At 41.3% G+C, this 21,913-nt stretch overlaps 2 protein-coding genes and 1 long non-coding RNA gene across 3 annotated transcripts in view; 1 reads left to right on the top strand and 2 right to left on the bottom strand.

The window, feature by feature from the left end:
- LOC139822086 (probable G-protein coupled receptor B0563.6) overlaps positions 1–8,088 on the bottom strand; it is a 38,339-nt gene extending 30,251 nt beyond the window's left edge. Inside the window, exon 1 of the mRNA XM_071793624.1 lies at positions 7,710–8,088. The gene's annotated coding sequence lies outside the window, so the exon portion shown is untranslated. The remainder of the gene's footprint in view (positions 1–7,709) is intronic.
- Positions 1–13,446, top strand: part of LOC139822050 (uncharacterized) — an 83,836-nt gene extending 70,390 nt beyond the window's left edge. Inside the window, exon 3 of the long non-coding RNA XR_011734431.1 lies at positions 12,542–13,446. This is a non-coding gene — a long non-coding RNA (uncharacterized lncRNA). The remainder of the gene's footprint in view (positions 1–12,541) is intronic.
- LOC139822042 (protein GPR107) lies at positions 12,938–21,853 on the bottom strand. Its single transcript, XM_071793558.1, has 10 exons — positions 21,626–21,853; positions 20,798–20,938; positions 19,192–19,349; positions 18,952–19,103; positions 17,315–17,547; positions 17,106–17,239; positions 16,755–17,022; positions 16,034–16,306; positions 15,754–15,926; positions 12,938–15,395 (listed from the first exon to the last, which is right to left on the bottom strand). Exons 1-10 carry the CDS (start codon positions 21,701–21,703, stop codon positions 15,251–15,253), a joined length of 1,755 nt encoding a protein of 584 aa, XP_071649659.1. The 5' UTR covers positions 21,704–21,853; the 3' UTR covers positions 12,938–15,250.
- Between the last annotated feature and the right edge of the window lie 60 nt (positions 21,854–21,913).

Genomic DNA, 21,913 nt, shown 5'->3' with positions numbered 1-21,913 from the left:
ATTCCTTGTAAAATCCCTCACGACCGTAATTGGCAAAGACGTCGCCGAGACGGATTTGCGAGCGTGCAGCTGCGTCGTCGCATGCGATTTCGCGACCCACTCGAGGTTCGTCGACCGGAAAGTCGTTGAAGCTAATTAACGAGAACACTTGTCCTCCGCTTGTATCGATAATGCGCCAGATAGAGACTGGAGGATGATTACGCGTCACGGCAAACGGTGGGCGCTACGAGGCGACGCGACGTGGAAACGGTTAAGACGTCGTGACAATCGTTGCATCCGAGGCTGAGACGCGGACACGCCGATTAAAGCGGGAGGTCAGGTTTTCACGCTGAAATTGTCCGAGCGCGTGAACGTCGGCGTCTTAATCTGATAAAGCTGCAATTGGAATTTTCTGCTCTCTATTCTCAGGAATTGGTTCTAAAATATGAGATTTTGTTCGATGGAAACTTAGATAGCATGTCTCTTGTCACATTTGCTATGAGATTCAAATATTTCCAAATAGGCTAAATAAACAAATTTAGGATATTATAATAAAACGGGATCCTACATGAAAAATTAAAAAACTTCCTTTTTTATCAAAAGGAAAAGCAACATACATTTTGAAACCTAAAACATAAATAGTTATGATCTAATTATAAGCATTTATTTAAATTTATTATTTAAAAATTTCTAAAGTTATAACATCTTTGAATATAGATAATGATAATTCATAAACGATATAATTAAGATCAGCGCTAATTAAGAGAAAAATGTGCTTCCAATCGCCGTCGTTGAACCGTTAACGAGCAAAGACTGGAGGATGCAACACCGTGGAGGAAGTAACTCGATCACGAGTTTGCGAAAAAAGAGAGGGAGGCGGTATAATGAAGAAATTTGAGAAATTTGTGTTTCTTAGTGATTATCGGCTGGTTACCGCGAAAGTTCGCGACCCGGAGTAGAGCTTTCGCGCGAGTAGAGCTACTATCCCGGCCATGTCGCCGGCCTCGTGCGGCAGAGAATAATCCTGCCTCGAAAATGAGAGCGTTACTCGCGCGAGGACGAGAAATAGAAGCGGGAGGGTGTGCGCCGAGATACCCCGGTCGGCGCGGCGCCGCAAATCCCGGGGAAAAACTTGCGCCGACCCCGGACAAAACTCGCAAACAGCCGAGAACGCGATTACAACTTCCTCGTCGCGGAACTAATTGCGCTACAGGGTGTGGGAGAAACGAAGTTGGCCCTTTGTTTTGCATGCTAAGAGCATTTGAACGAACGAATCGTTCCCGCCGGCGGCGCTAAGGACGCGCTCATTTTCGCGAGGGCGCCCAACGCCGGAGGAGAGAAAGAGAGTAAAGAGGAGAGGAAACAGCGAAAATCCTTATCAAGGCTCGGGGGGGAGGGGGGAGATCGGGCAACCGATTTAACCGTCGGACAAACCGGCTGTTGCTTGCAAACGGTGAATTTTCAATGCCGGGCAAATAGCGCGACGTTTACGAAATAAGGGAGGCGGTGGCGATGGCGATGGCGTTGGCGACGGCAACGACGTCGAGAATTTTCATCTTCAGACGACGCTCGGTCGTCCGAGTTTTATCGGCGTCACATTATGCCCGGCGCATGAAAACAAATCTTTAATTTTCCGTAACTTTCCGTGCATATTTAAGAAACGTTCGGATAACGGAAACAAGGCGCTCTCGAGGGTGTTATTTTAGCCGTAATACAACTTCGTTTCTTTTCGTCTCGAGACGAAGTTTCGAACGTAAAGAAGTGAGAGGAATCCGAGAGCGGAATTTTTTTCCAAAGGGCGATGTCTATTCAACAGGCGTACCTACTTATGTTTCAAGGATCCTTTATTTCTTTTTCCTTCTGCCGCTTGTTTAGCCGTAAAGTTTCATTTTCCCAAAGGGAGGAAGCTCCCGAGTGTTCCCTTTCTTTAAACAGATGTACCGTATTATTGAAATGTAACGTGCTCGGGATCGTTATTATACGTTTCCTCGGTATTATTCGGGGCTATCGCATCAATTTCGGCAGGCTATTTACAAAGTTAAATCGACACGATTTGCGACACTTTGTCATCGCGTTCCAATCAATTTAACAAATACACGTTAGCGGGTTGATGTGTCAATCGGTTTGAGAACGGTAAAGCCTCCACGAACGAACCGCCGCACGTATGTTTTGTCAGATGAAAGACGAATAGAGAGCGGGAAAGAGAAAGAGTACGAGAGAACGCGAGAAGAGAAAGAGGAAGGAGACTATAGGTATAGATATAGGAGGGAGTATGTGCGAGCTAAACCGTCACATCGTCACATGGCCGTGTTAATTAAACAAATTTATAGCTCGGTGGTTTTGTTTACAATTAGAAGCCCGCCGATGGTGTCATACTTCCGAGCCAACCTCAACAGCGACGTGGGGTTGAAAATTATCGGCGGCTGGCGGGTTTACCATCAAAGCGATGAAATTTATTGCCCGTCTGCCGTCCTGATTGTAGCGATGCCGTCTTGCGAGCGTTAAAATGACATAAATGGATTCTAAAAGCCGCTATCGGGAACACGTATTGGGGACATTGTATTGGACGGTCTTGAACTAGTAATATACACATTGAGATGCGGAGAAAACGCTGAATTACAAAAATCCTTTTTTGACGTTAATTTATGTATATTTTATAAAGAAACATTTAATCACACACACACACACACACACACACACACACACACACAGATTCTTTTACGTTTTTCAACCGTAGAATGCTGTTGTTACACGGAAAGTTAAATACGTTAGCATTTTGAGATTAATAAAGCTTTGGCGAGAGAGAGAGAGAGAGAGAGAGAGAGAGAGAGAGGCCAAGCTTTCTTCATCTCACCCTTCCATTGAAGTTCGTTACTCATCCCCTTAGTCCAAAACAGCATCTTCATGATAACGAGTAATGCATAGTTGATGCTTTATACGAGCAACGCACTGTACGAGTAACAACGAGGGAGACTACCATTTTGCGAGAACTCGTGAACTACGGCGGTTACATTTTTCGCAATATTTGCTCCCCATATCCCTCAAAAGTTTCAACCATAGAATTATCCGAAGAAAGAATTGCGCGTGGCTCGAAAACGAGTGAATTGTTGATTGAGAAGTGTCGCGTAAAATTGAGAATTTACGCAAAGTGCGTAAAAAGAAATTAGAAGCTAGAGTATTAGCTAGTATCTTTTTAAATATTCCCTAGAAGTATTGTTACTAATATTCGTCGAATATTGCTTTCCACATCCAATGATCACAGAGATAATGCCTTAACTCAAGAGGGATCACGTGTTTGTACGAGCGACCTGGAAACCGGGTGAAATAATGATGACGATTCGCCGGGGAGAGAAGATTCGGTCGAAACGTTATTACGAGCCATTCGGCCATCACGTTGAGGCATTCCAAATCGGTCATCTCGAGCCCGACCGATTCTTCGAACATCTTGAGATCTAAATCCGGACTATCGTTCGTCGAAAAGACATTCGAACTCAATCGATCGACATTCGGGTCGCCGTGATAAAAATCGAATGCGAGTCGCATTTTCGCGCGGCAGTAGCCCGGCGCTGATTTTATTCCCCGTGCTTTGAGATTCCACGCTAGGTATACCGTTTTCTCATTCCCTCCTCGATCCTGTCCCTCCTCCGCACGAATCGGGGATATCAATCGGATGCCTGGCGTTCCACCTGCTCCGATCTCCATCCTCGTATATTTACCGCGGAATATCATCTTCCAGCGGAAGACATCTGCTATTCATCGCATCTGTGCCGAATGTAAAACTAAATTATTTTTTTGAGAGGGGAGGCCTTTTAAAATGTCGCTTCCGTGTATCGTAAAATATACGTGTCATATATCATATCTGTCTGCGAATTGAATTATATTGTAAATGGGGAAAGGTTGTTACGTAACACAAGATCCATTGAATAATTTTTTTACCAAATTCCACGTTCTGTATAGTACCAATGTAGATCCTAATTTTTTATAATGTATAATTATTTCTCGTTGCTGGAATTATCATGAGGTCGTTCCGTTCGAAGACTCCATAAGAAATATTTGCGACGTTGAGATTCCGACCGGGGAAATTGGGGAATTTTCATTTCCATTTCGTACAAGAATACGACCGTCCGCAAAGACTCCGGCTGGCGCGGGGAAATTTCAGCAAATTTAGTTTTTAATTAGCTACGCAAGGTCGGCGCGCTCCGGGAATTTCTTATTAGATCTGCTTAGAGAGCTCCAAGCAATTATCCTCAATGGTGGCTAAAACGTGATTACGTGAGCTTTCACGACGACGAATGTTTTTCACGCTGATAAAAGGTGTCTGGGAAATCCCGATTTTGCGAGAGAAGACAATTTCGCGCACCAGTTGCGCAATACTAACCACAGTTGTTACCAAACTGATAAGATATATATATCGATCTGTTACAGAATTCAGATGGAATAAATTTAATATTTTAAATACTAAAATAAAAAAAGAACAGAATCTTAAGTTCGCAAAAAGAACAACTTTAATAATTGACAGGAATTAATTTTGTTTTCGTGTATTCTATATTATTATCTGAAAAAGAAATTGGTTTTAAAATTTCTTTCTGTAGTCGTTTACTTTAAAGCCACGTAAAGTTAAAGACTTTAATTCTTCAATTAGAATTAAAATGTATAAAACTTTCTTTTTATTCTCTGTTCCACATTCGTTATTTAATTAAATTGTTAATATTTGTATAAGAAAGAAAAAATGGACAAAGGATTATAAAATACAACAGAACGATAAAACAGGTGAATAAAATGACAGAAATTTATTCAATGCGAAATAAGCTAATATAACTTACAAAGTAAGGGAACTTGTAGAGAAATTATATAACATTTCGTGGAAAAAAGTTCTCAGTCGCCACACTGACTTTTTTTGTTACATTCAACCTCTTCATCGATGTCTTTAATGCATTAATAATGTCACGTTGAACGGAGATATTATAACCCCCCGCCAGGCATCTAATCAACCCTTATTGCTTCCCCGCCTTTTTCTTCAGCACACGATATCGTACTTGGAGCCCCCCGACATCGACAGCGTTATGAATTTCTATTATGTCTTCTTTCTCTCTCTTTATTCTCTCTACCTCTTTCTCTTTTTTTCTCTCGACCGTATAAATATTGCCGGTAACGTCTGTCGTTATTCAGATCGAGATAATACATGTTGACGCATTTGTGTATGTATAGCGGGATTCATTCGCGTCACGTCGCACCTGCCAACATTTTTAATTTAAGTTCGACGCGAGAACCAAATGGGGAGAAAAAAAATTTTTTTCTCGTCCACCGCGCGAGTCGTGGCTGGATTCTGAATAGACGTAAACGCGAGTCCGGCACGGGGGGGGGGGGGTACAGAGAGGAACAGACGGGAACACAGGAGAGGATCGGAACGGCTCGTAAGATTGTCCAAGTTGCAGTGTGACGCCACGATTAAATCGTCTCGCCGCCACGATAGTAATAATTACGCTCTTGGCGGGGCACGTTCTCGCGATAAAAAAGGGACGTTAACGAGCGCCGACCCCGACTTTATTAGCTTATCGTTCGTCCGCGCTATTATGCCGCTATTGTATGCACGTACGTGCACAAGCGCAGACCTCCCATACACGAGTCGTGCTTTCCGAGAGATCGGAAAGCACGCGGAACATTGTGATGATAACTGCAAGCTGAACGAAGCTGAAGCCTGGTAGTACTACATAAATGTGTCGGTGTGTGCTACATTTTGTGCATTCGTTTGCATTAAAAGTAACTCCAAGTATACAATATCCGTGTGCCACGGTTTTCGTCATTTATCCGTTTAGTATGACGACCCGTGTACTCGATATCGGACCGCGTTTAGAACAGTAAATATGATGCATGCATTCTTCGTTATATTTTACGAGTATCTGATAAATGAACGCTCTCGGGCGGTCTCATCCCTCGAACGAGCTCATATGGTACGGGGTTCGAAATATCGTCGTCCGAGGACAGCAAATGATACGGACAAGCTAGCGAACTTCTTTTTAACTTGGCGAAATAGAGGCACTTGCGCTGACAAGGATCTCCCCTCGCCAAGCGCACTCGAGAAAATCCTCTTCGAAACATGCAATACCGACCTGACCCTTCTTCGCTCTATTCCAGACAACAATCTTCATTCATCACCCAAATTCTTTCGTCCCTGTTCGATCGCTCGTGAAGAGCTTCGACTTAATACGAAGTACAATAGCGCTCCGGAATCGAATACTCTTTCGCGTAGCCTAATGTACAATCCCATTCCGGAAATTGTGCATTTAAATCGATACAGAATAAATGAGGCATAGAAAACGGATTCAATCTTTAAATGGAACAATAAATTAAATCCCTAAATTATTTGTTACATTTCTGCGTGCCAAAAGATAGCGTGCACATTTCACTGCATTCTCTTCGTAAAGTGAAAAAGCACAAATAAAGCGTAAATTGTCACTAACAATCTTTACGGAACGCAATGTTAGCATAAAAGGAGAGAGAGAGAGAGAGAGAGAGAGAGAGAGAGAGAGAGAGAGAGAAGAGATCTCATAGAGATTTTATATTACAATTATTACATCAACGCCCCAACTGTCATCGTGATATGTCAATCAATGAAGAAAAATGGACTTCATTGTGTCATGCAATCTTCAATGCTGAATGATAGTCGAACTTTATTTTCGAACTATATGCGACCACATCAGGTGGTTAAATTATATTTTAAATATATATACACATCACGCAATTTTATTAAAAGTGATTTTCGCCGAAAGTCGGGCGCGCTTTTAGCCGAATCTAATTTTACGCGGCATCATCGATGCAACGCACGTCTCTCTAGTAACCGCCGCTATGCATTTTTACGCGCAAATCTTCTTTACGACGATAAATATTCGCGCTGGCGCGGGATGCGCCGCACCGGCGCGAATATTCGGACGCGTGCGACCTGCCGCATACGTTGAGAGCCGCGTTACGTTTTAATTTGCGTCATATACCCGCTTGCCCGCTACATGACACACAATCGTGGTGCGGAGAGGTAATCCCTTAAATATTTTATATCGGCTAAAACATTAATTTCAAGCCGCGGTCGTTTGTAATAACGCGCGTTGAGAGCTAATTAAATTCCGCGCTGTGCCCGAATATTTTCAATGGGTGTTTCTCATTCGATTTATTAAAACTGTGACGAAACAGGGCGTTGTAGTACTCGAATTAATCTGTTTAAAATAGAAGCGAGACAACGACGACGGTCTTAGATAATGGAATTGTCCCCGCGGGAATTTTTACATGACAGGAGACAAATAATCGTCGTATATATATTGTATATTCGGAACAAAGGGCATGTGATTAAATGGATATTAACTGACAGTTGTCGCATCGTAATTTTTTAACACGTTTGTCTTTAATCATCTTAATTAAGGAGCGAGGAAGAAAACATGCACTAATACGAACAATAAATTAACAATAAATTAAACTCTTTCTTGCAGCTTGCTAATTAATAACCTACATTATTAATTGATTGTCTGTAATCTTCTCTCATCAATTAGGGCGAAATGCTTAACATGCATTCTCTGCGGCAAATTGCATCGCTTTTTGCGGCAAAACGCACGCTGTGCATACGATGTGCATTATTGTTTCGCGCGCCGACGATTGGAAAACACGTGCCGAACTGTAGTCCGGGTCGTCCCGATTGATTTGGCGAATCGGAACGGCCCGAACAATAATTATGCCATAATTACCTCGCGATGCGTGTCGGTTGCATTGTAGCATCTCTCGCGATTGAATCGCACGCGCTATTTCCGAAAAGGGGAGGGAAACAATTTCTCGCGTACTCTCTTTCGCTCTTCTCCTGGAGAACCTTTCCCTTCTTTTTCCCCCGTGACTGACGGGACTAGGCGACAGGTTCGTCGTCGCTTCCCCGGGATACTCGTCGAACGAACGAGAGCTCCTTCGAGCGCGTCGCGGCGCCAACTGGAGAATTTTCGCCAGTGCACGAGTCAAACGGTTCCGACCATCTGACGCATGCGTCGCACTCCGGCTCCAGAGGTTCGCAAGAAAAACGGCACGGCGGAGAAGAAAGAAAGATAGAAGAAAGGACGACACTCCTGGTGATATTAAGGTTCTCGCGGAAATGTTCAGCGATACCATCGGAAATACGGAAGTGCCCCCGGAAGATCGTAAAATCAGATAAACTCGTACGGAGTTAAAAGATCAGATACATGTCCCCTTCGCCGAGATGCGAAAACGCAAGAGCGGCTAAAAATCGGTGCGGATTTATCTCAACGGCATCGGTGGCGACGGCGGCGACGAGGCGGGGCGAAATTAATGAGATGACGGTACGAAGTGCCGGGATAACAAGATGACGCTAATCACGACGCGAACCGCGAGTTCTATAAATATACTAAACCTTAATCTAATCGCCTCGTCTGCACTCGCTCGTTCACGGTGCGAGCTCTTATCTGATATTCATACGCTCGGCGCCCACAGTCTGGCCTGGGAAACGCTCGGGAGTGCCTCGCATCACGGAGAGCGTCGCGGATAAACTTGCGAAATAGTATGGGAGAATGATAATTAGATCTCTCCTCGACAGAGTTCATTACGCAGAATGCTTTGCGACATAGTAGTTGGTTCCAATTTCCGCGATTATGTCCTAAGTGACCAATCTGTAGTTTAAATAAAGTACAGAAGGATAATTTTTTTAGGACCATTTCTTATAGTTAAAAAATTTTTTTAAAAGGAAAAATAGAGAGTTGGTTCTAAAGTTTAAAGGCCATCTCTGTCTTTTTTCTAGATGCTCCGCATACATATAAAAGTAGATGAGTAAGATAAAATCGAAGGCTGAATACTGTATGAGATAATTTTTTTTGCTTCGGAATAAAATGTAATTTCAAGGATCCGTTCTGAAATAAAATGTATATCATTTCAAGAAAATTCGTTCCAGAATAAAATATATATAAATTTCAAGTTATACCCTCCAAGTTATATACCAAAGTTATAGGTGGCCTTCTCATTCTGCTAAGGGCAAAGAGACAATTTATCTCGGAAATTAATGCGTCAAAATCGTTGTAAAGAAACTCATCTCGGTTAAAAGTCCCGAAATTCCGTCTATCCGTGTAATTAACGTGTCATTTCGCGCGCGGGACGTTTTGCGATAAAAACTTTACGCAGGGTGTTAGACTTTAACAATCGAGTTTGATCGCCCTTGCAATCTACTTTAATCGCGCGACACACGATAACTTTTACAATGAGAGAGAGGTGGGGAACGAAATGATGTTCGTCTGGGCTACTTGGACAGCTAGACGTCGTTACCCTACACTGCGAAGGATTGAGATTTATGGCTCGTAACCACCTTCGCTCAACGACCATGGAGAGAGGATCATCCTGTATCGGCATGGTAAATTGCGTAGGGCAGCTTTCCATGAGATTCTTCGATGATCCACCGTCGAACTTTCCACATTCCGACTTGCGTTCCACAAAAGGGTCAGCTACCCCTGTGATAGCCTTGATCAACTAATCCCAGCGAGTTTCTAACTCGGAATATTAGCTAATTTCAGCGTTTCACGTCCCTTTCTAAGTCGCGGCTCTAACTATGACGTAAATGGAGAAAGTTGGAAATAAGATCATGAAGAGAAGGGGTGATAGTGGTGCGTTTATGTTTCTGACATCCCTAGACGCCCCCCATTTGTAAACTCTCGAGATGTTTATGACTCATACTATCTTTTTAAATTTTTCTACCATTTTTCTTCATACAAAATTTAACAGATTTAAAAATTGTTTAGAAAGTACGTTACTTAAAGGAAATATTTATTTCGAAATATAAGTTTATATGTTATGGTCAAAGCCGCGGGCAATTCTAGGATTGACTAATCAATTCTGCCGAACGGCCAAGCGTCTTGGTCAAAGTTTTGTAGTAGTTTGCTGATATGTGTGTATAGACAATACACAAATAGGCGGGAAAGCCCCTCCCCGCATAAAAATACTAATCTAACGCCCAGTCTATCCCTCGAAACTGCTTTAAGACGCTTAGTCATTCCACAGGATTGACTAGTTATTCCGCAGAATTGACCAGTCAATCCTAGAAATGCCGCGTTTCAAGCTTTGACTATAACATAGTCAAGTAAAATTTACCTCTTTTTTTAAGTTTAATTTTACCTCTTTTTATATATTTTTTTGTATTTCACAATTAGCCGCAACTGAAGGAGAACGAAATATAATAAAATAACAGAAACAGTTTGCAAAAAATTAATGGTAATGATAATATGCAATTGACTCTAAAAAAAAATAATTGTTAGATATTTTAACTTACACGTGTCATAGCTCGCTATTTATCACACGTTGTAACAACAAGAATCCGTGTAGTATTTGTGTTTCGCACGAAAAGATTTTCGATCTCGCCGAGAGTGGCACGTAGGGCTACTTTGGCCAAAGCGGAGAGAATTATGTGCTCGATCCACGGGGAGTAGAACTTAAGAAGCCGCGTGTCTCAGTATGGGGCCGATAACGAGAGACGAGGAGAACCCACGAAAAGATTTCTACGTGTCTCCGGGCACGATGAGTTACTATTGCAGGCCCAAGTAGAATCGATATTTCTTTCATCGTAATGGTCGTATACGTTTCATGAAGGCATCAAAACCATGTATCCAAATGGCCGTTATCGTAGAACGCCTCTTTATCTTCGTCAGCCGTGTTGAAAAGAGATTGATCAGCGTTTTCGCACTGCCTGACTTCGAGATCCTGCAGTTGTCCCTCGTCGATTGCGGTACCAGTCTACGATCAGAGATCTTAGACAGGATAATATATCTATAAAGCTGAGTATAAAGCGTAAATATACGAGTAAATCGACTTTGTACTAGAACTAATGTACTAGAACTAATGAAATAATCAAAATGACTGACTTATAATTTTTTTTAAATTTTCAAATTTTTTCATGATTTTTACAATATGCAAATAATTGAATTGATTTATTTACTTTTATCCTTTCATCTTTTTTATGAAGAAAAATATATACAGTATTTTTAAATAGTAGAAATTACATATAATCGTCAGTAATTCTAGTGTCAAAAAATAATACTGGATAATTTAACTTGGTATTCAACCGAAATTGAATCTAACGAGACGAAAAATACTGAGCTGCTGTCCGCTGTGAATTATAAGGAACAACTAATTACTCTCTTGTAGTTTTCCACCTAAAATTGATGTAATTTCATACGCCAAGACGCCTACGAGGGTGCAGGCAAATTCTGAGGCTGAAGAAGAGGCGCAAAGCGCGCCTCTCGCAAGTTTTATTTCGACATGCGAATGTGCTATGTAAATATCAACCGCAATATTAGACCGAAATAACTCGCAAATCCGTCGCGTCGAATATTGCTGTCATTTTGTGACAGACCGTTGAAATAATCGAGTACGCGAGGGTTTGCGGCCGAACAGTAGGTATGTGTGCGTGACAGGAAAGGGTAGTCAGCTAGGGATTAATAGACGATCCCGGGCTCACCAAGGCTAGCCGTTGCCACGTTGGGGTGAATTCGAAAACGAAATTCGAGACACACTGGGAGAAGATGCCATCTTCACCTTCTGTTGTAATTCAACCTCGAAAGTCTCGCTACATTTGTTAATTAAATTTGAGAATTTACTGTGTAATGTTGTCGTTCGATCACATTGATACCTAATTCTCTCGACGTTATCACCGGCTTCCCTCGTTGGTGTATCGTGCTTTTGTACCCCTAAGATCTGCCTTTAACCCTGGCACAAATATATCATGTCGTGAAAGTAATATTTTTTTGGAAAACAGCTTGAAATATACGTCACATTTATTAATTAAAATTGGGATGGGAATTAAAATGGGAATTTATTGCGTCGTTCAATCACATCATCTAATTTCCCCGACATTATTACTAGCTTTTCTCGTTGAGTACTTTTTACCCCTAAAATTTGCCTCTCAAACGTACGTGACACGAATAGCTCTTGTCGAAAAAGTAATATTTTTTTTATAAGTAGATTGACAAAATATACGATCTATAAAAACAAGTTATCAGTCGCAAAACCAAAACATAAAATATTTATCAGCTCCTATACGTTGTAACGACGTCCGCTGTGTAAAAATTGTATCAGCTACACCTTAAGTTCTTTCTTTCTTTTTCCATATGTTCACTGCGAAAATTGCAGGTGAGTGCCCGGTTTCGTAGGATCTCTTTAATTTTCGCCTCTATACGCGCCTTGCAAAGGTGAACTGACAATTCCCCCGTTCGCGCGTTTCAATGCAAAACCGCAAGCGGCGTTTATGGCGATCGTAAAAACGTACGTAAGTATACGAAGAAAGCGATGAAAACGACGTCATTCCAAATCTACTTTGTCGCCCCTCGGTCCGCACTTCCACCGCAAGATGTAAATTGATCGAGTCGAGCTGCCGACTAACTCGTTGCCAATTTAATTTATTACGCACCGAACGGGCTTAAAGGTCCGACGGTAGAGAAAGGCGATTCTTTCTTTCGGAATATATATTAATCTCAATTCTTCGCCAGAAACGGGGGAAAAACTCTCATCTCAACGAGCGTCACGTTTGTTCTTCTTGCAGACGAGAAACGTGAAAGGATTATCCTCCGCTCGTCGGAAGCAAGTTTGGTGATGCAGTCATCATCAGGATATTTCTCACGTATCTAGGGGGTAAGTGTGCACGTCGGGCAAAGAAATGAAAAAATAACGGTGCTGTAGGTATTAGGGACTATTAAATAAATTTCGCCAAGTTTGCGTTAGCAAACGGCTTGAATCGGCTATAAAATTCTCAATCGTTTACACGACTTCTTCTCGAAATAAATACAGATTTGCTAAATCGATGATTTTCTTTCTGGGTTTTTAAGTCCGACTGTTGACGCGAAGAAATTTTATATGTCCAACAATATTTCATCGTGTATGATATACACAAACGCATACATATAAAGCAGAGGGAAGAAATCAGAGTAAACGGAGCATATTCATAAAAATATCCGCTTTATTCTTTCAACTCTCTTCGTGTCCCATTCGATATATACGACACAGTTATAGTAACAGATGTAACCAAGGCCGTGTTTACCTTCCATGGGGCAACGTCTTTTGGAATTTCAGCTAGTTTTTATAGGTAGACATGACCCTGAATGTAACGACAATGTGTGTGTGTACAATGTATGTAGTAATAGTAAGTACCATAGTGTCAATCGCGGATCTATATTTCCAGCGGACGTTTTCTGACGTTTCTAAAAGATTAACATTCCTACAGAGATCTCGCCTCAAAGAAAATTCGACTTACAAATATATAACGAATTTACAGATCTATATATATATAATTCGGAGGTCTGTTCTAGAGGTCCCTGTTGGGGGAGTTTGTTCTTGAGAAGAACTTCCCGAATGTCTTGGGGATAATTTTTCTTGGGATTTTTTCGGGGAGGTTGTAGATAGAGAAGTTTCTTCTGAGGAACCTTCTATATCTTTGCAGAGTTTCTTCTTCTTCGACGAAGAAGGTCCGTCCATATTATAGTTTGAGCTCTATTTGTAATTAAGACAACTGATTAGTATTTAACAAAATAATTAATATAAACAAAACTGAAAAGGAAATTGAAAACGTATCATGACTTAAGAAACAATACGTTTCGGCACATTCCTGTGTGGTAGAAATCTTTTGATACCCTTATTATTATATAGAAATCCTTAAGCTTCATTATTGTACCAATAGATCCGCCACTGACGGTTATATTAATTCTAGCACAATAGTATCGCATAATATCGCGAGGACACATATTGTTAGATAAGTTTAGTATACCGTTTAATTCGGTCGCTTGTCTAAAAGTAAAATTACGAATCGCGATACAAAAGTATCCGCATCGTGCGCGAGATGTGATTCTCGTACCAGGAAAGTGTTCAGCGCGTCTGTCATGGGAAAAAAAAATGGAAATGTTTCTCTAAATGCCTACGGAAAACCGACTACAAAAGGCGCGTCGAAAAAGCGCTCGTATCGTCGCTCGCATTTTTCACGTTAGAATTGTAACATTGCGTAATATTGTGGAACGTTAAGATGAGCAGTTACCCTAATCGAATATCTCACTAATTGTAAAAAGAAAAGAAGAGCTAAACGAGAAATGTCTCACTAATGTTGGATTGAATGCTGGACAACGAAAGCGGAAGAGAATCAAGAAATCCGCAGTTCAGTGAGATGCATAATCAAAGTTAAACCGAAATGTGAAGCATCTTGATCGTGAATAAGTAAACACGATTACTCATCGCGTATGCAACACACTGGTATACATATTAGATTGTTCAAATATAAATGAGACTGATTTGTTTTTAATAGTGTAAAGAGCTTTTATTCGGGGAAATAATATACCTTTTATTTCACGTATTTACCCTGGAGTCCGAGATATTTTTCTCAAATTTGTGGAAATTTTTGATATCCTTTTTAAAAAAATTTTCTGGCTGGATATGGATTCAATTTTGTTTTTAATAATCTCGACATTATTTTTGAATCATTGATCACTTAAGTCTGTTTCGAGCTTTAAAAACAGATGAAAATCACTAGCTAAATTTTAATAATAAAGAGTGAAGAAGTAAAGCCCATTTCAAATTAGTGATACTTTTTTAGCCGTGTATAGTTTCCTGAATTTTAAGTTGTCACGAATAATTGATTCGATACTGCCAAAACTAATTTGTAAAATATTTTGAATTTTGCGAACCATTATACGTGTATTGTCCTGTGTATTGTCTGAATAAATCATTAACGCGATTCACACACTATTATCGTTGAGTAACATTCGCGAGTACAGTGGCCAGTATGTGGTTTATTTTTACTGCGTCCTCTGTTTAAATATATGTTACACAATTTAAATACCCTAGGTTCTTGAAAAACAGTCATTTGTGAACTATTTTTTAAGTCTTTCATCAATTTCGGTAAGATTTTGCATTTTTTTTACTAAAAATTTAATAGTAATGCGTTGTGCAGCAATTAATCATATCTTTTGCTCACTCCTACTTCTTGTTCACCTATTTGAACAACCTAGTACATTTGCGGGCACATATACAAAATATTTTATTTTTTCTCCTTTCTCCTCTGAAAAATATAAAATAAATTTGAGAATAGGAAAAACACACACACACACACTCACTCTCTCTCTCTCTCTCTCTCTCTCTCTCTATTTTTACATTCAGTTCACCCTTGTTTCGCCGCGCTTTCGTTCGTCCCTTCAATCCAAAATATAGCCTTGAGATTCGCAAATCATAGGCGCATTCGTCGCATGATGTGGTCTATCACGATTTATCCTCAGTCGTACTCGCGAGAGGACTTTTGGAAAAGAGCGTGCCGCTCCTCCTCAGTAGACGGGACTTTTGAAGTCGCAGACCTCACCGCCCTTGGTGTTTTACTCACTGTACTGAAATCCCTGTTGATTCCGTTACCACCGGAAATACTGAAAAAAAAAAACACCGAGATATTAAAAAGATTTCAAAGAAAGAAAAAGTGAGCAAAGCGAAGCTGTTATTATTCATAGCGATTATTCAAAGCCTGAACAAAATATTGTTTTTAAACACAAATATATTACTTTGCTGCGTTCGATGAATCATCGAACCCGTTAAGTCTCTCGTTTTCGCTGTATTAATATGCACTAATTTTATATATATATATATATATATATATATAATAAAATAATAATTTAGGACTCTCGAAATTGGAAATATATAATAAAGTTTATCGGGTTTTTTTCTTGGAAAAAATTGAGAATGAGAATTGATAAGAATTTACACGTGACAGATTAATTTGGTACATACACGACGTCGGTCTTGTCGTCCTCGTCGTCTGGCTCTACTTCATCGCTCGGTACTGTAAAATACGTGGTTGCGGACGCTGGTCGGAATTTGTAGCCTGTTAGAACGAAGAATGTATAGGTTGCCATCTCTCGGAACGTTTCATCCAGCCATTGATAGTCAAAGCGCACTGTAATCTGCGAAGGGAAACCGAATACATCAAAGGAGGATTCATGATTTGCGACTATGACCATATTTGTGAGATTAATACGTGCAAATCAACGTAAATCACGAAATAACGTACCTTAAGTATGTACATTATAATACGAGTGAAGTATATGTAGAAGACTATCATAATATAGAAATGCTTAAATAGCACGAGCTTGCGCAAGTTCATCGCCGCTTTATCGTTTGTGCGGGCGACCTCTTCTAAATGCCTGATGCTCCACACCACCGGAAATAGAATTGCGCCACAACACACCAAATCGACAAGTATGAACATGTCCCGCGAGGTCTCGCGTCGCAAATTACCCACGTCGCTTTCCTCGATTATTATCTCAGCCACATTTGCCAACACCTACGAAGAAATGTATTTCTGTTACATCTTTAAGGTCATCATGTACCAGACAATTATACAATTATACAATTTGCACACTTTTAGATTTTGACATTTAATGCCTCGATAATAAAGAAGAATGTTTACTAATAATTTTAATTCAAATCGAAATGTATTTAGAGATCGATATTAACGATGTCAACTGCCATAATGATTATCCGTGACCGACGTCTAAAATAAATGTTATTTAACATAAAGTTTTGAATAACAGAAATTTCTTGGACAATATAAAGCAAAAAGTGCATAACTCAATATATTCCTTAGATGATAAAAATTCTGTTGTGTACATATAAGACATACGAAACTCACTGGGCAGATAACATGTTAATAAAAAAGATTGGTTCTGATTGATCGATCAAAAAAAAAATTTCACTTAAACTACAAATAAGAAAAAGACGTCGACGTTTACTTGTAATGGTATGACCAGCATGAAGAGTTTCTTTTCCTTGTCCGAAAGAATGTGCTTTATAAAGTTCCAGCCCGTGCCAATGAGCACAATAGTGATGAAAAGAACAGCGCCTTTCAGAAGATGTGTAATATAGTACAAAATCGCCCACGCCTCGACGTGCTCACCCTTGGTCTGGATGAAGTGGTAATTTATACCGTGGAACAACAGTGAGAAGGACTTCAGGTACACCAGCACAGCCATTAAGTAGTGGATTTTGAATACAGAATGCCTACATCGCGAAAGTAACACGTTTACATTCTGTTCTGCTAATGCTGCCTCGTTATTATATCTCCTCTGCTGTTTTGTACTTACTTGCTTTTATTAAGAATAAATACCCAGAAGCAGCCCGACAAGAAGAAGAGTAGCGCCATCGTGAAATACAGAGCCGGCAGTGGCATTTCGCCGGCGCTGAGGAAGTTGTCGTTATTAATCTCCGCTATTTCCACCTACGGAGAGGAATGTTTCTTCAGCGTGACGAACGATCGTTTAATCTCCTAATCCAATTCGCCGGATAATCTCACCGTGAAATCCACGAGCAGCGGTTCCTTGTTATTATCATAATTCTGACAGTTGTGAAAATAGAGATTGTACAGGCCCTCCTCCTCCTCGCTGGCGACGTACATGACGAGGCTCGTGTTGTACGATCTCTCGCCCTTGGGCGTCGTCTCCATCGTCATCGGTAATCTCAGACGAGAGCACGCGTTGCTGTCCGACCCGGACCCGTCATTGCCGCGACCGACGGCCTTCTCGAGCACTGCGCAGAAAAGAATTTTTATCTAGCGACGAATTTCTGGAAGAAAAAGGAATGTAATAACCCGCTCGCGCGAATGGTGAAAACAAGTGTCATTGTCTCGGATGAGTCGTCGGCGTGTCCGCGAATGGCACTGACGCGAGACATCGTCGGTGATAGATGTACTATACGCAAAAGAGACAGTTACCTAACCGAGTCTTCCAAAATACCTTAGTTTCGCGTTATTTATAAGATCGGGGACGAGTTGTGTTAATTATAGCGTCTCTCATCTACGATGACGTTCGATCACCGATGTCGCCTCGTGACCGCATCGATCATCGTTAAAAGCAGTCGCCTGAATAATGCGCGGATTATGCGCCTCGATCGTCGTAAATTCGCTCGTCGCCCGAATTCTTTAAATTTGTTCGCATTCATATAGCATGTTTTTTAGGTACTGTCCAATATTTTACGAGTTGTTTTTTTTTAGGTCGTTTTATGAAGAAAATGTGGTCTCAAAGTGGCCTGGCCTCATTTTAGAGATACAGACTGTTAAAAATCTTATAAAATTATCTCAATAGCTGTTGAACGAAAAGAGGTTGTTCAGCCCTTTCGTAAACATTTTTAAACATAATAATGAAATCGTAGTAATTGTATGTTTAAAAGAGATATCTCTTTTCATCACGCATTTATTAATATTTATTATCTCTATGACGCGTCATAATATTGTGTCATAATAATCGACTGTTGGGTCTCGAAATGAAATTGTCAGGATAATAATAATTGCTAATGGCTAACGGCAAATGACTCGTTTCAGGATCATAAGCCAAGTCTCCAGTTTGCACCTGTTTTTAACTGTTGCAATTTAGGCGTTTCTAATATTAGGCGGTGGAGAAGTGTCGAAAATATCTGGCAGATGCCGTGATGGTTTATTTTCGATATACAGCACACGCATTGCTGATAACATGTACCAGACATCGTTTTTCGCGTATGTCTTAGATGAGGGATTTCATTGCTCTATTCATAGCAAACAGCAATAGCATTTAGATCGTAATTTTTCGAGGCAAATCTCACGTCTGAGATCAACTCCCGGATTGTGCAACGCGTGGAAGCTAAACGAGATATCTGTCGCAGTCTATCTTCTCGCATAATTATCACGTTGTTAAGCATATGCCAAATGTTGCAAGTCCGTGACACGTGTACCGCACGTTGTGTAATATTGTTAAGTATAAACGCAGCTCACGTTACACACGTGTGGAATACCGTCGGATTGACGTGAAAAATCGATGAGACGCACGCGTTCGTTCCGACATTTGTTAGCGGATATTTACTCTCGCGCTGACACATGCCACCTCGCATAGTTTTACCGTCGCGCGAGGGGGGTAGAAATAGCTTCGTGAGCGCGATCCGATACTGCCGAGCGCGACTCACCGTGCGACGTGTTCCGTTTTCTCCGTGGGAAGAGCGCGGTATCGCTGAATCTCGCTGACAGCGAACTCCTCTTTGTTCGATACATTAACACCGCGCTGGGATCCCTGTAGATGTGCGCCGCGTATACGTTGCTACTGCAGTTCACCTCTATTCTGCAATATTAAAATCGAATTGCAAACCTCCAGCGTCATTTGCCACGTCCTGCGATTGCGTATACGTTAAATTCTTCCTAACACATACGTTAAATTCTTCAAGTCCATGGTAAAGTAGATGATCGAGCTGTCATCCTTCTGCTCTGTCTTGAGATTCGAAACATTTTGCAGCAAGCATCTGTCCAGATGATTGTGCACATATGGATTAATGGCATCGATGAGCGTTCGACCCAAGCTAAATCCAAACTGCGAACAAAACGAAAATGCCATTATTGTGAACGATACAAAAACAAACTCATATAAATTGTATGATTTTACAGCCGTTTACACTTGACTTCTTTATTTTGCCCAAAAAAGGACGTTCTCTATTATATTCTAATAAATTCTAGCGATATATAAAATTAAATCACAGAGTTTTAAGTAAATAAGAAGTAAGGTTTAGATAGATAACGCGCAAAGATAGATAACGATTTGTAAAGGATCTTTTAGAGACAATAATAATCAATGATGACATGCACCGCCAAATAAATAAGTCTCATGCGTCAGTATAGTTCACGCTCTGCACTGCAAGCGTGAACAAGTCATTCACGAATCTAACAAGGCGATGATACATCCGCATACCCGCGCGCTTATTTATAAACGCGGGTGGTTCTCCTCGTGAGTGCGGAAGACGGTAACAGGTGTCCGTTGCTGCACGACAGCGACGACGTATTGTTGCAACGTCGCTGCTTCGTAATCAAAGTTTAATCAAGCGTAAAAATAGAGTGAACTTTGGAATCGAACCTCTCTTTTTACATCAGATTGAAATTATGAATGACAACTCGAAGCAATTTAGTTATAGAATATAGTCACCGTCGGGAAGTTGCTAGACGTAAATAGCTATTATTTTGTAACGGGTGAACATAATGAAATGAATTAAACAATATACGGTAGAAGAAACTCATCATTTTTATTAGTATGTTAGTGCAAAAAGTGACACACATGTGAGCACTTGTAAAAACAAATGTTGTAAAAAAGGAGCAACAATTCGTTTCAACTCCGAGTTGAACTCGTGCTATAACGAGAGGCACTTTTAGAAACTATTAAGTACACTTTCTAATATTAATAACTGTGTGTCTTTGAAGACTTTTTTCATGAAAATGTCTTACTCCGTTTACTCCAAAATCTTTTGAACATATATTATTGAGTCATGCAATCAACCAAGTTTACGGCCTTTTATAGTGTTTACTTTTGCAATTTCATACATTCTTTTTGCACATGCTAGTGACAGATTTCTTCTGCGGATTAGTGCTTAATTCATTTCATCCTGTCTATTTGTTAGAAAATAACAGCCATTTAGTTTCACTTTCCGATGATCATCCTACAAGAATAATACGAATACTATTTACATAAAATAACATGAATAATTATACTGAAGTTAATAGAAAAACTTTGTTATAAAATTACCCAATATGTATAATGATATTAACGTAACACAATCGCTACAAATAGCGCTGCAATGTTTTATATCAAAATATGTGAAAGAATGATCCCTTCGTCATTTACTGCCGCGGAATTCTCGTTGTTCCATAATTTTCTGAAAAAAGCATTGCCTCCAAATTTCCCCAAAAAATCTTTAACGACTTCATAAATCCATCAAGACGCGTATGTGGTTTGCGGAAGAAATTATGAGCCGAATATTATTAGCAACTCACCACGGCCTTGCTCGCGCTTTCCGGTGTCAACTTTTTGTCGGCGTCCGTCGGCTCGAACTTGAAGTTGGTGAGATTCACGGTCAGGATGCCGCCCTTGTAGAAGCCGAATGTGCTCAAGGTGATGTAGTGCCTTCCGTCTTTCTGAAATACGAATACGACACTTCCGTGAGCGAGAGCAGGTATATTCTGTTCAAGAATGCGAAAGGAGGAGCTGGGGCAAGAACCGTCCGAAAGGGAACAGGTTTTGTGCGAGGGATTCGACGACTCCCGGGTCGACATCCCCTCGACACCTCTCTCTGGAAAATTTTTCCAGGGACGTACCGCTCCGCCTGCGAATTAGCATAATCCGTGACTGCGCGCGGCGTCACAATCTTTTCCAGGACTATACGATTCTCGCTCCGAAAAGAACCTCGCGTTAGCGTCAGCCGGACGTCCGTCAACTGTCACTGCCAGTCACAGTCGCAGAAACAGAATTAATAAGACCGATAATTGCCTCGTGACGTTAAGCGGCGTAGCGCGCTCCGCAATTATCGATGCGCGCACGATATCGCCGATGACACCACGTCGATTCCGCATGGCCGTGATACGCGCGTAACAACGTAACGCGCGCGTCTTTCGCCTTTCCTCTCGCAGGATCTTATCCTACCGCGCTTGTCGGCGATAATCGCCGACTCATATAAATAAGGTGATTCGACGAGCTCGTAGACGCATTTCGGAGCGCGCTGCCTTTCGGGCATCTCGCTCTCTTTCCCAAGGCGCGATCGGGCGCGTGATAACGATAATGACGGACGGGCGCCGTCTGGGAGACAGTGGGAGACGGCAACCAACCCGTATGTCCAGCTTGTGGATCCTCGCGCTCGCCGTGGCCACCAGCAGCAGAAGCGGCAGGCAAACGCTCGGCCGCATTTTTGTCCTCTCCTTCGTTCGGCTTCTCTCACGCTGCTGCCGCACCGTTTACGCTCGACCACCACCGGGTGTCACATCACCGAGGGAGGCAAACGGCGCGCGCCGCGTCGGGAAAACGTTTCGCCCTCGCTCGTCGATACGCGAGCAGGAACTGAGGAGTGAGGCGGTCCCGGCTGGCCTGCTGGCGCGGCCGGAAGCGGTCGGGTCGGA

This window comes from Temnothorax longispinosus, chromosome 11, assembly GCF_030848805.1.
Source record: "Temnothorax longispinosus isolate EJ_2023e chromosome 11, Tlon_JGU_v1, whole genome shotgun sequence".
Taxonomy (NCBI): domain Eukaryota; kingdom Metazoa; phylum Arthropoda; class Insecta; order Hymenoptera; family Formicidae; genus Temnothorax; species Temnothorax longispinosus.
The sequence above is the reverse complement of the archived record's forward strand: the minus strand, read 5'-3'. Positions and strand labels throughout refer to the sequence as shown.

Bases quoted from the DNA above. Each gene is read 5' to 3' on its own strand.
- LOC139822042 (XM_071793558.1), bottom strand. From the start codon at position 21,703: ATGCGGCCGAGCGTTTGCCTGCCGCTTCTGCTGCTGGTGGCCACGGCG. The intron at 19,104-19,191 runs GTATGTGTTAGG...TTAATATTGCAG, and splicing joins ATGGACTTGAAGAATTTAAC to AATAGAGGTGAACTGCAGTA. The intron at 15,927-16,033 runs GTACGTTATTTC...TTCCCTTCGCAG, and splicing joins TTATAATGTACATACTTAAG to ATTACAGTGCGCTTTGACTA.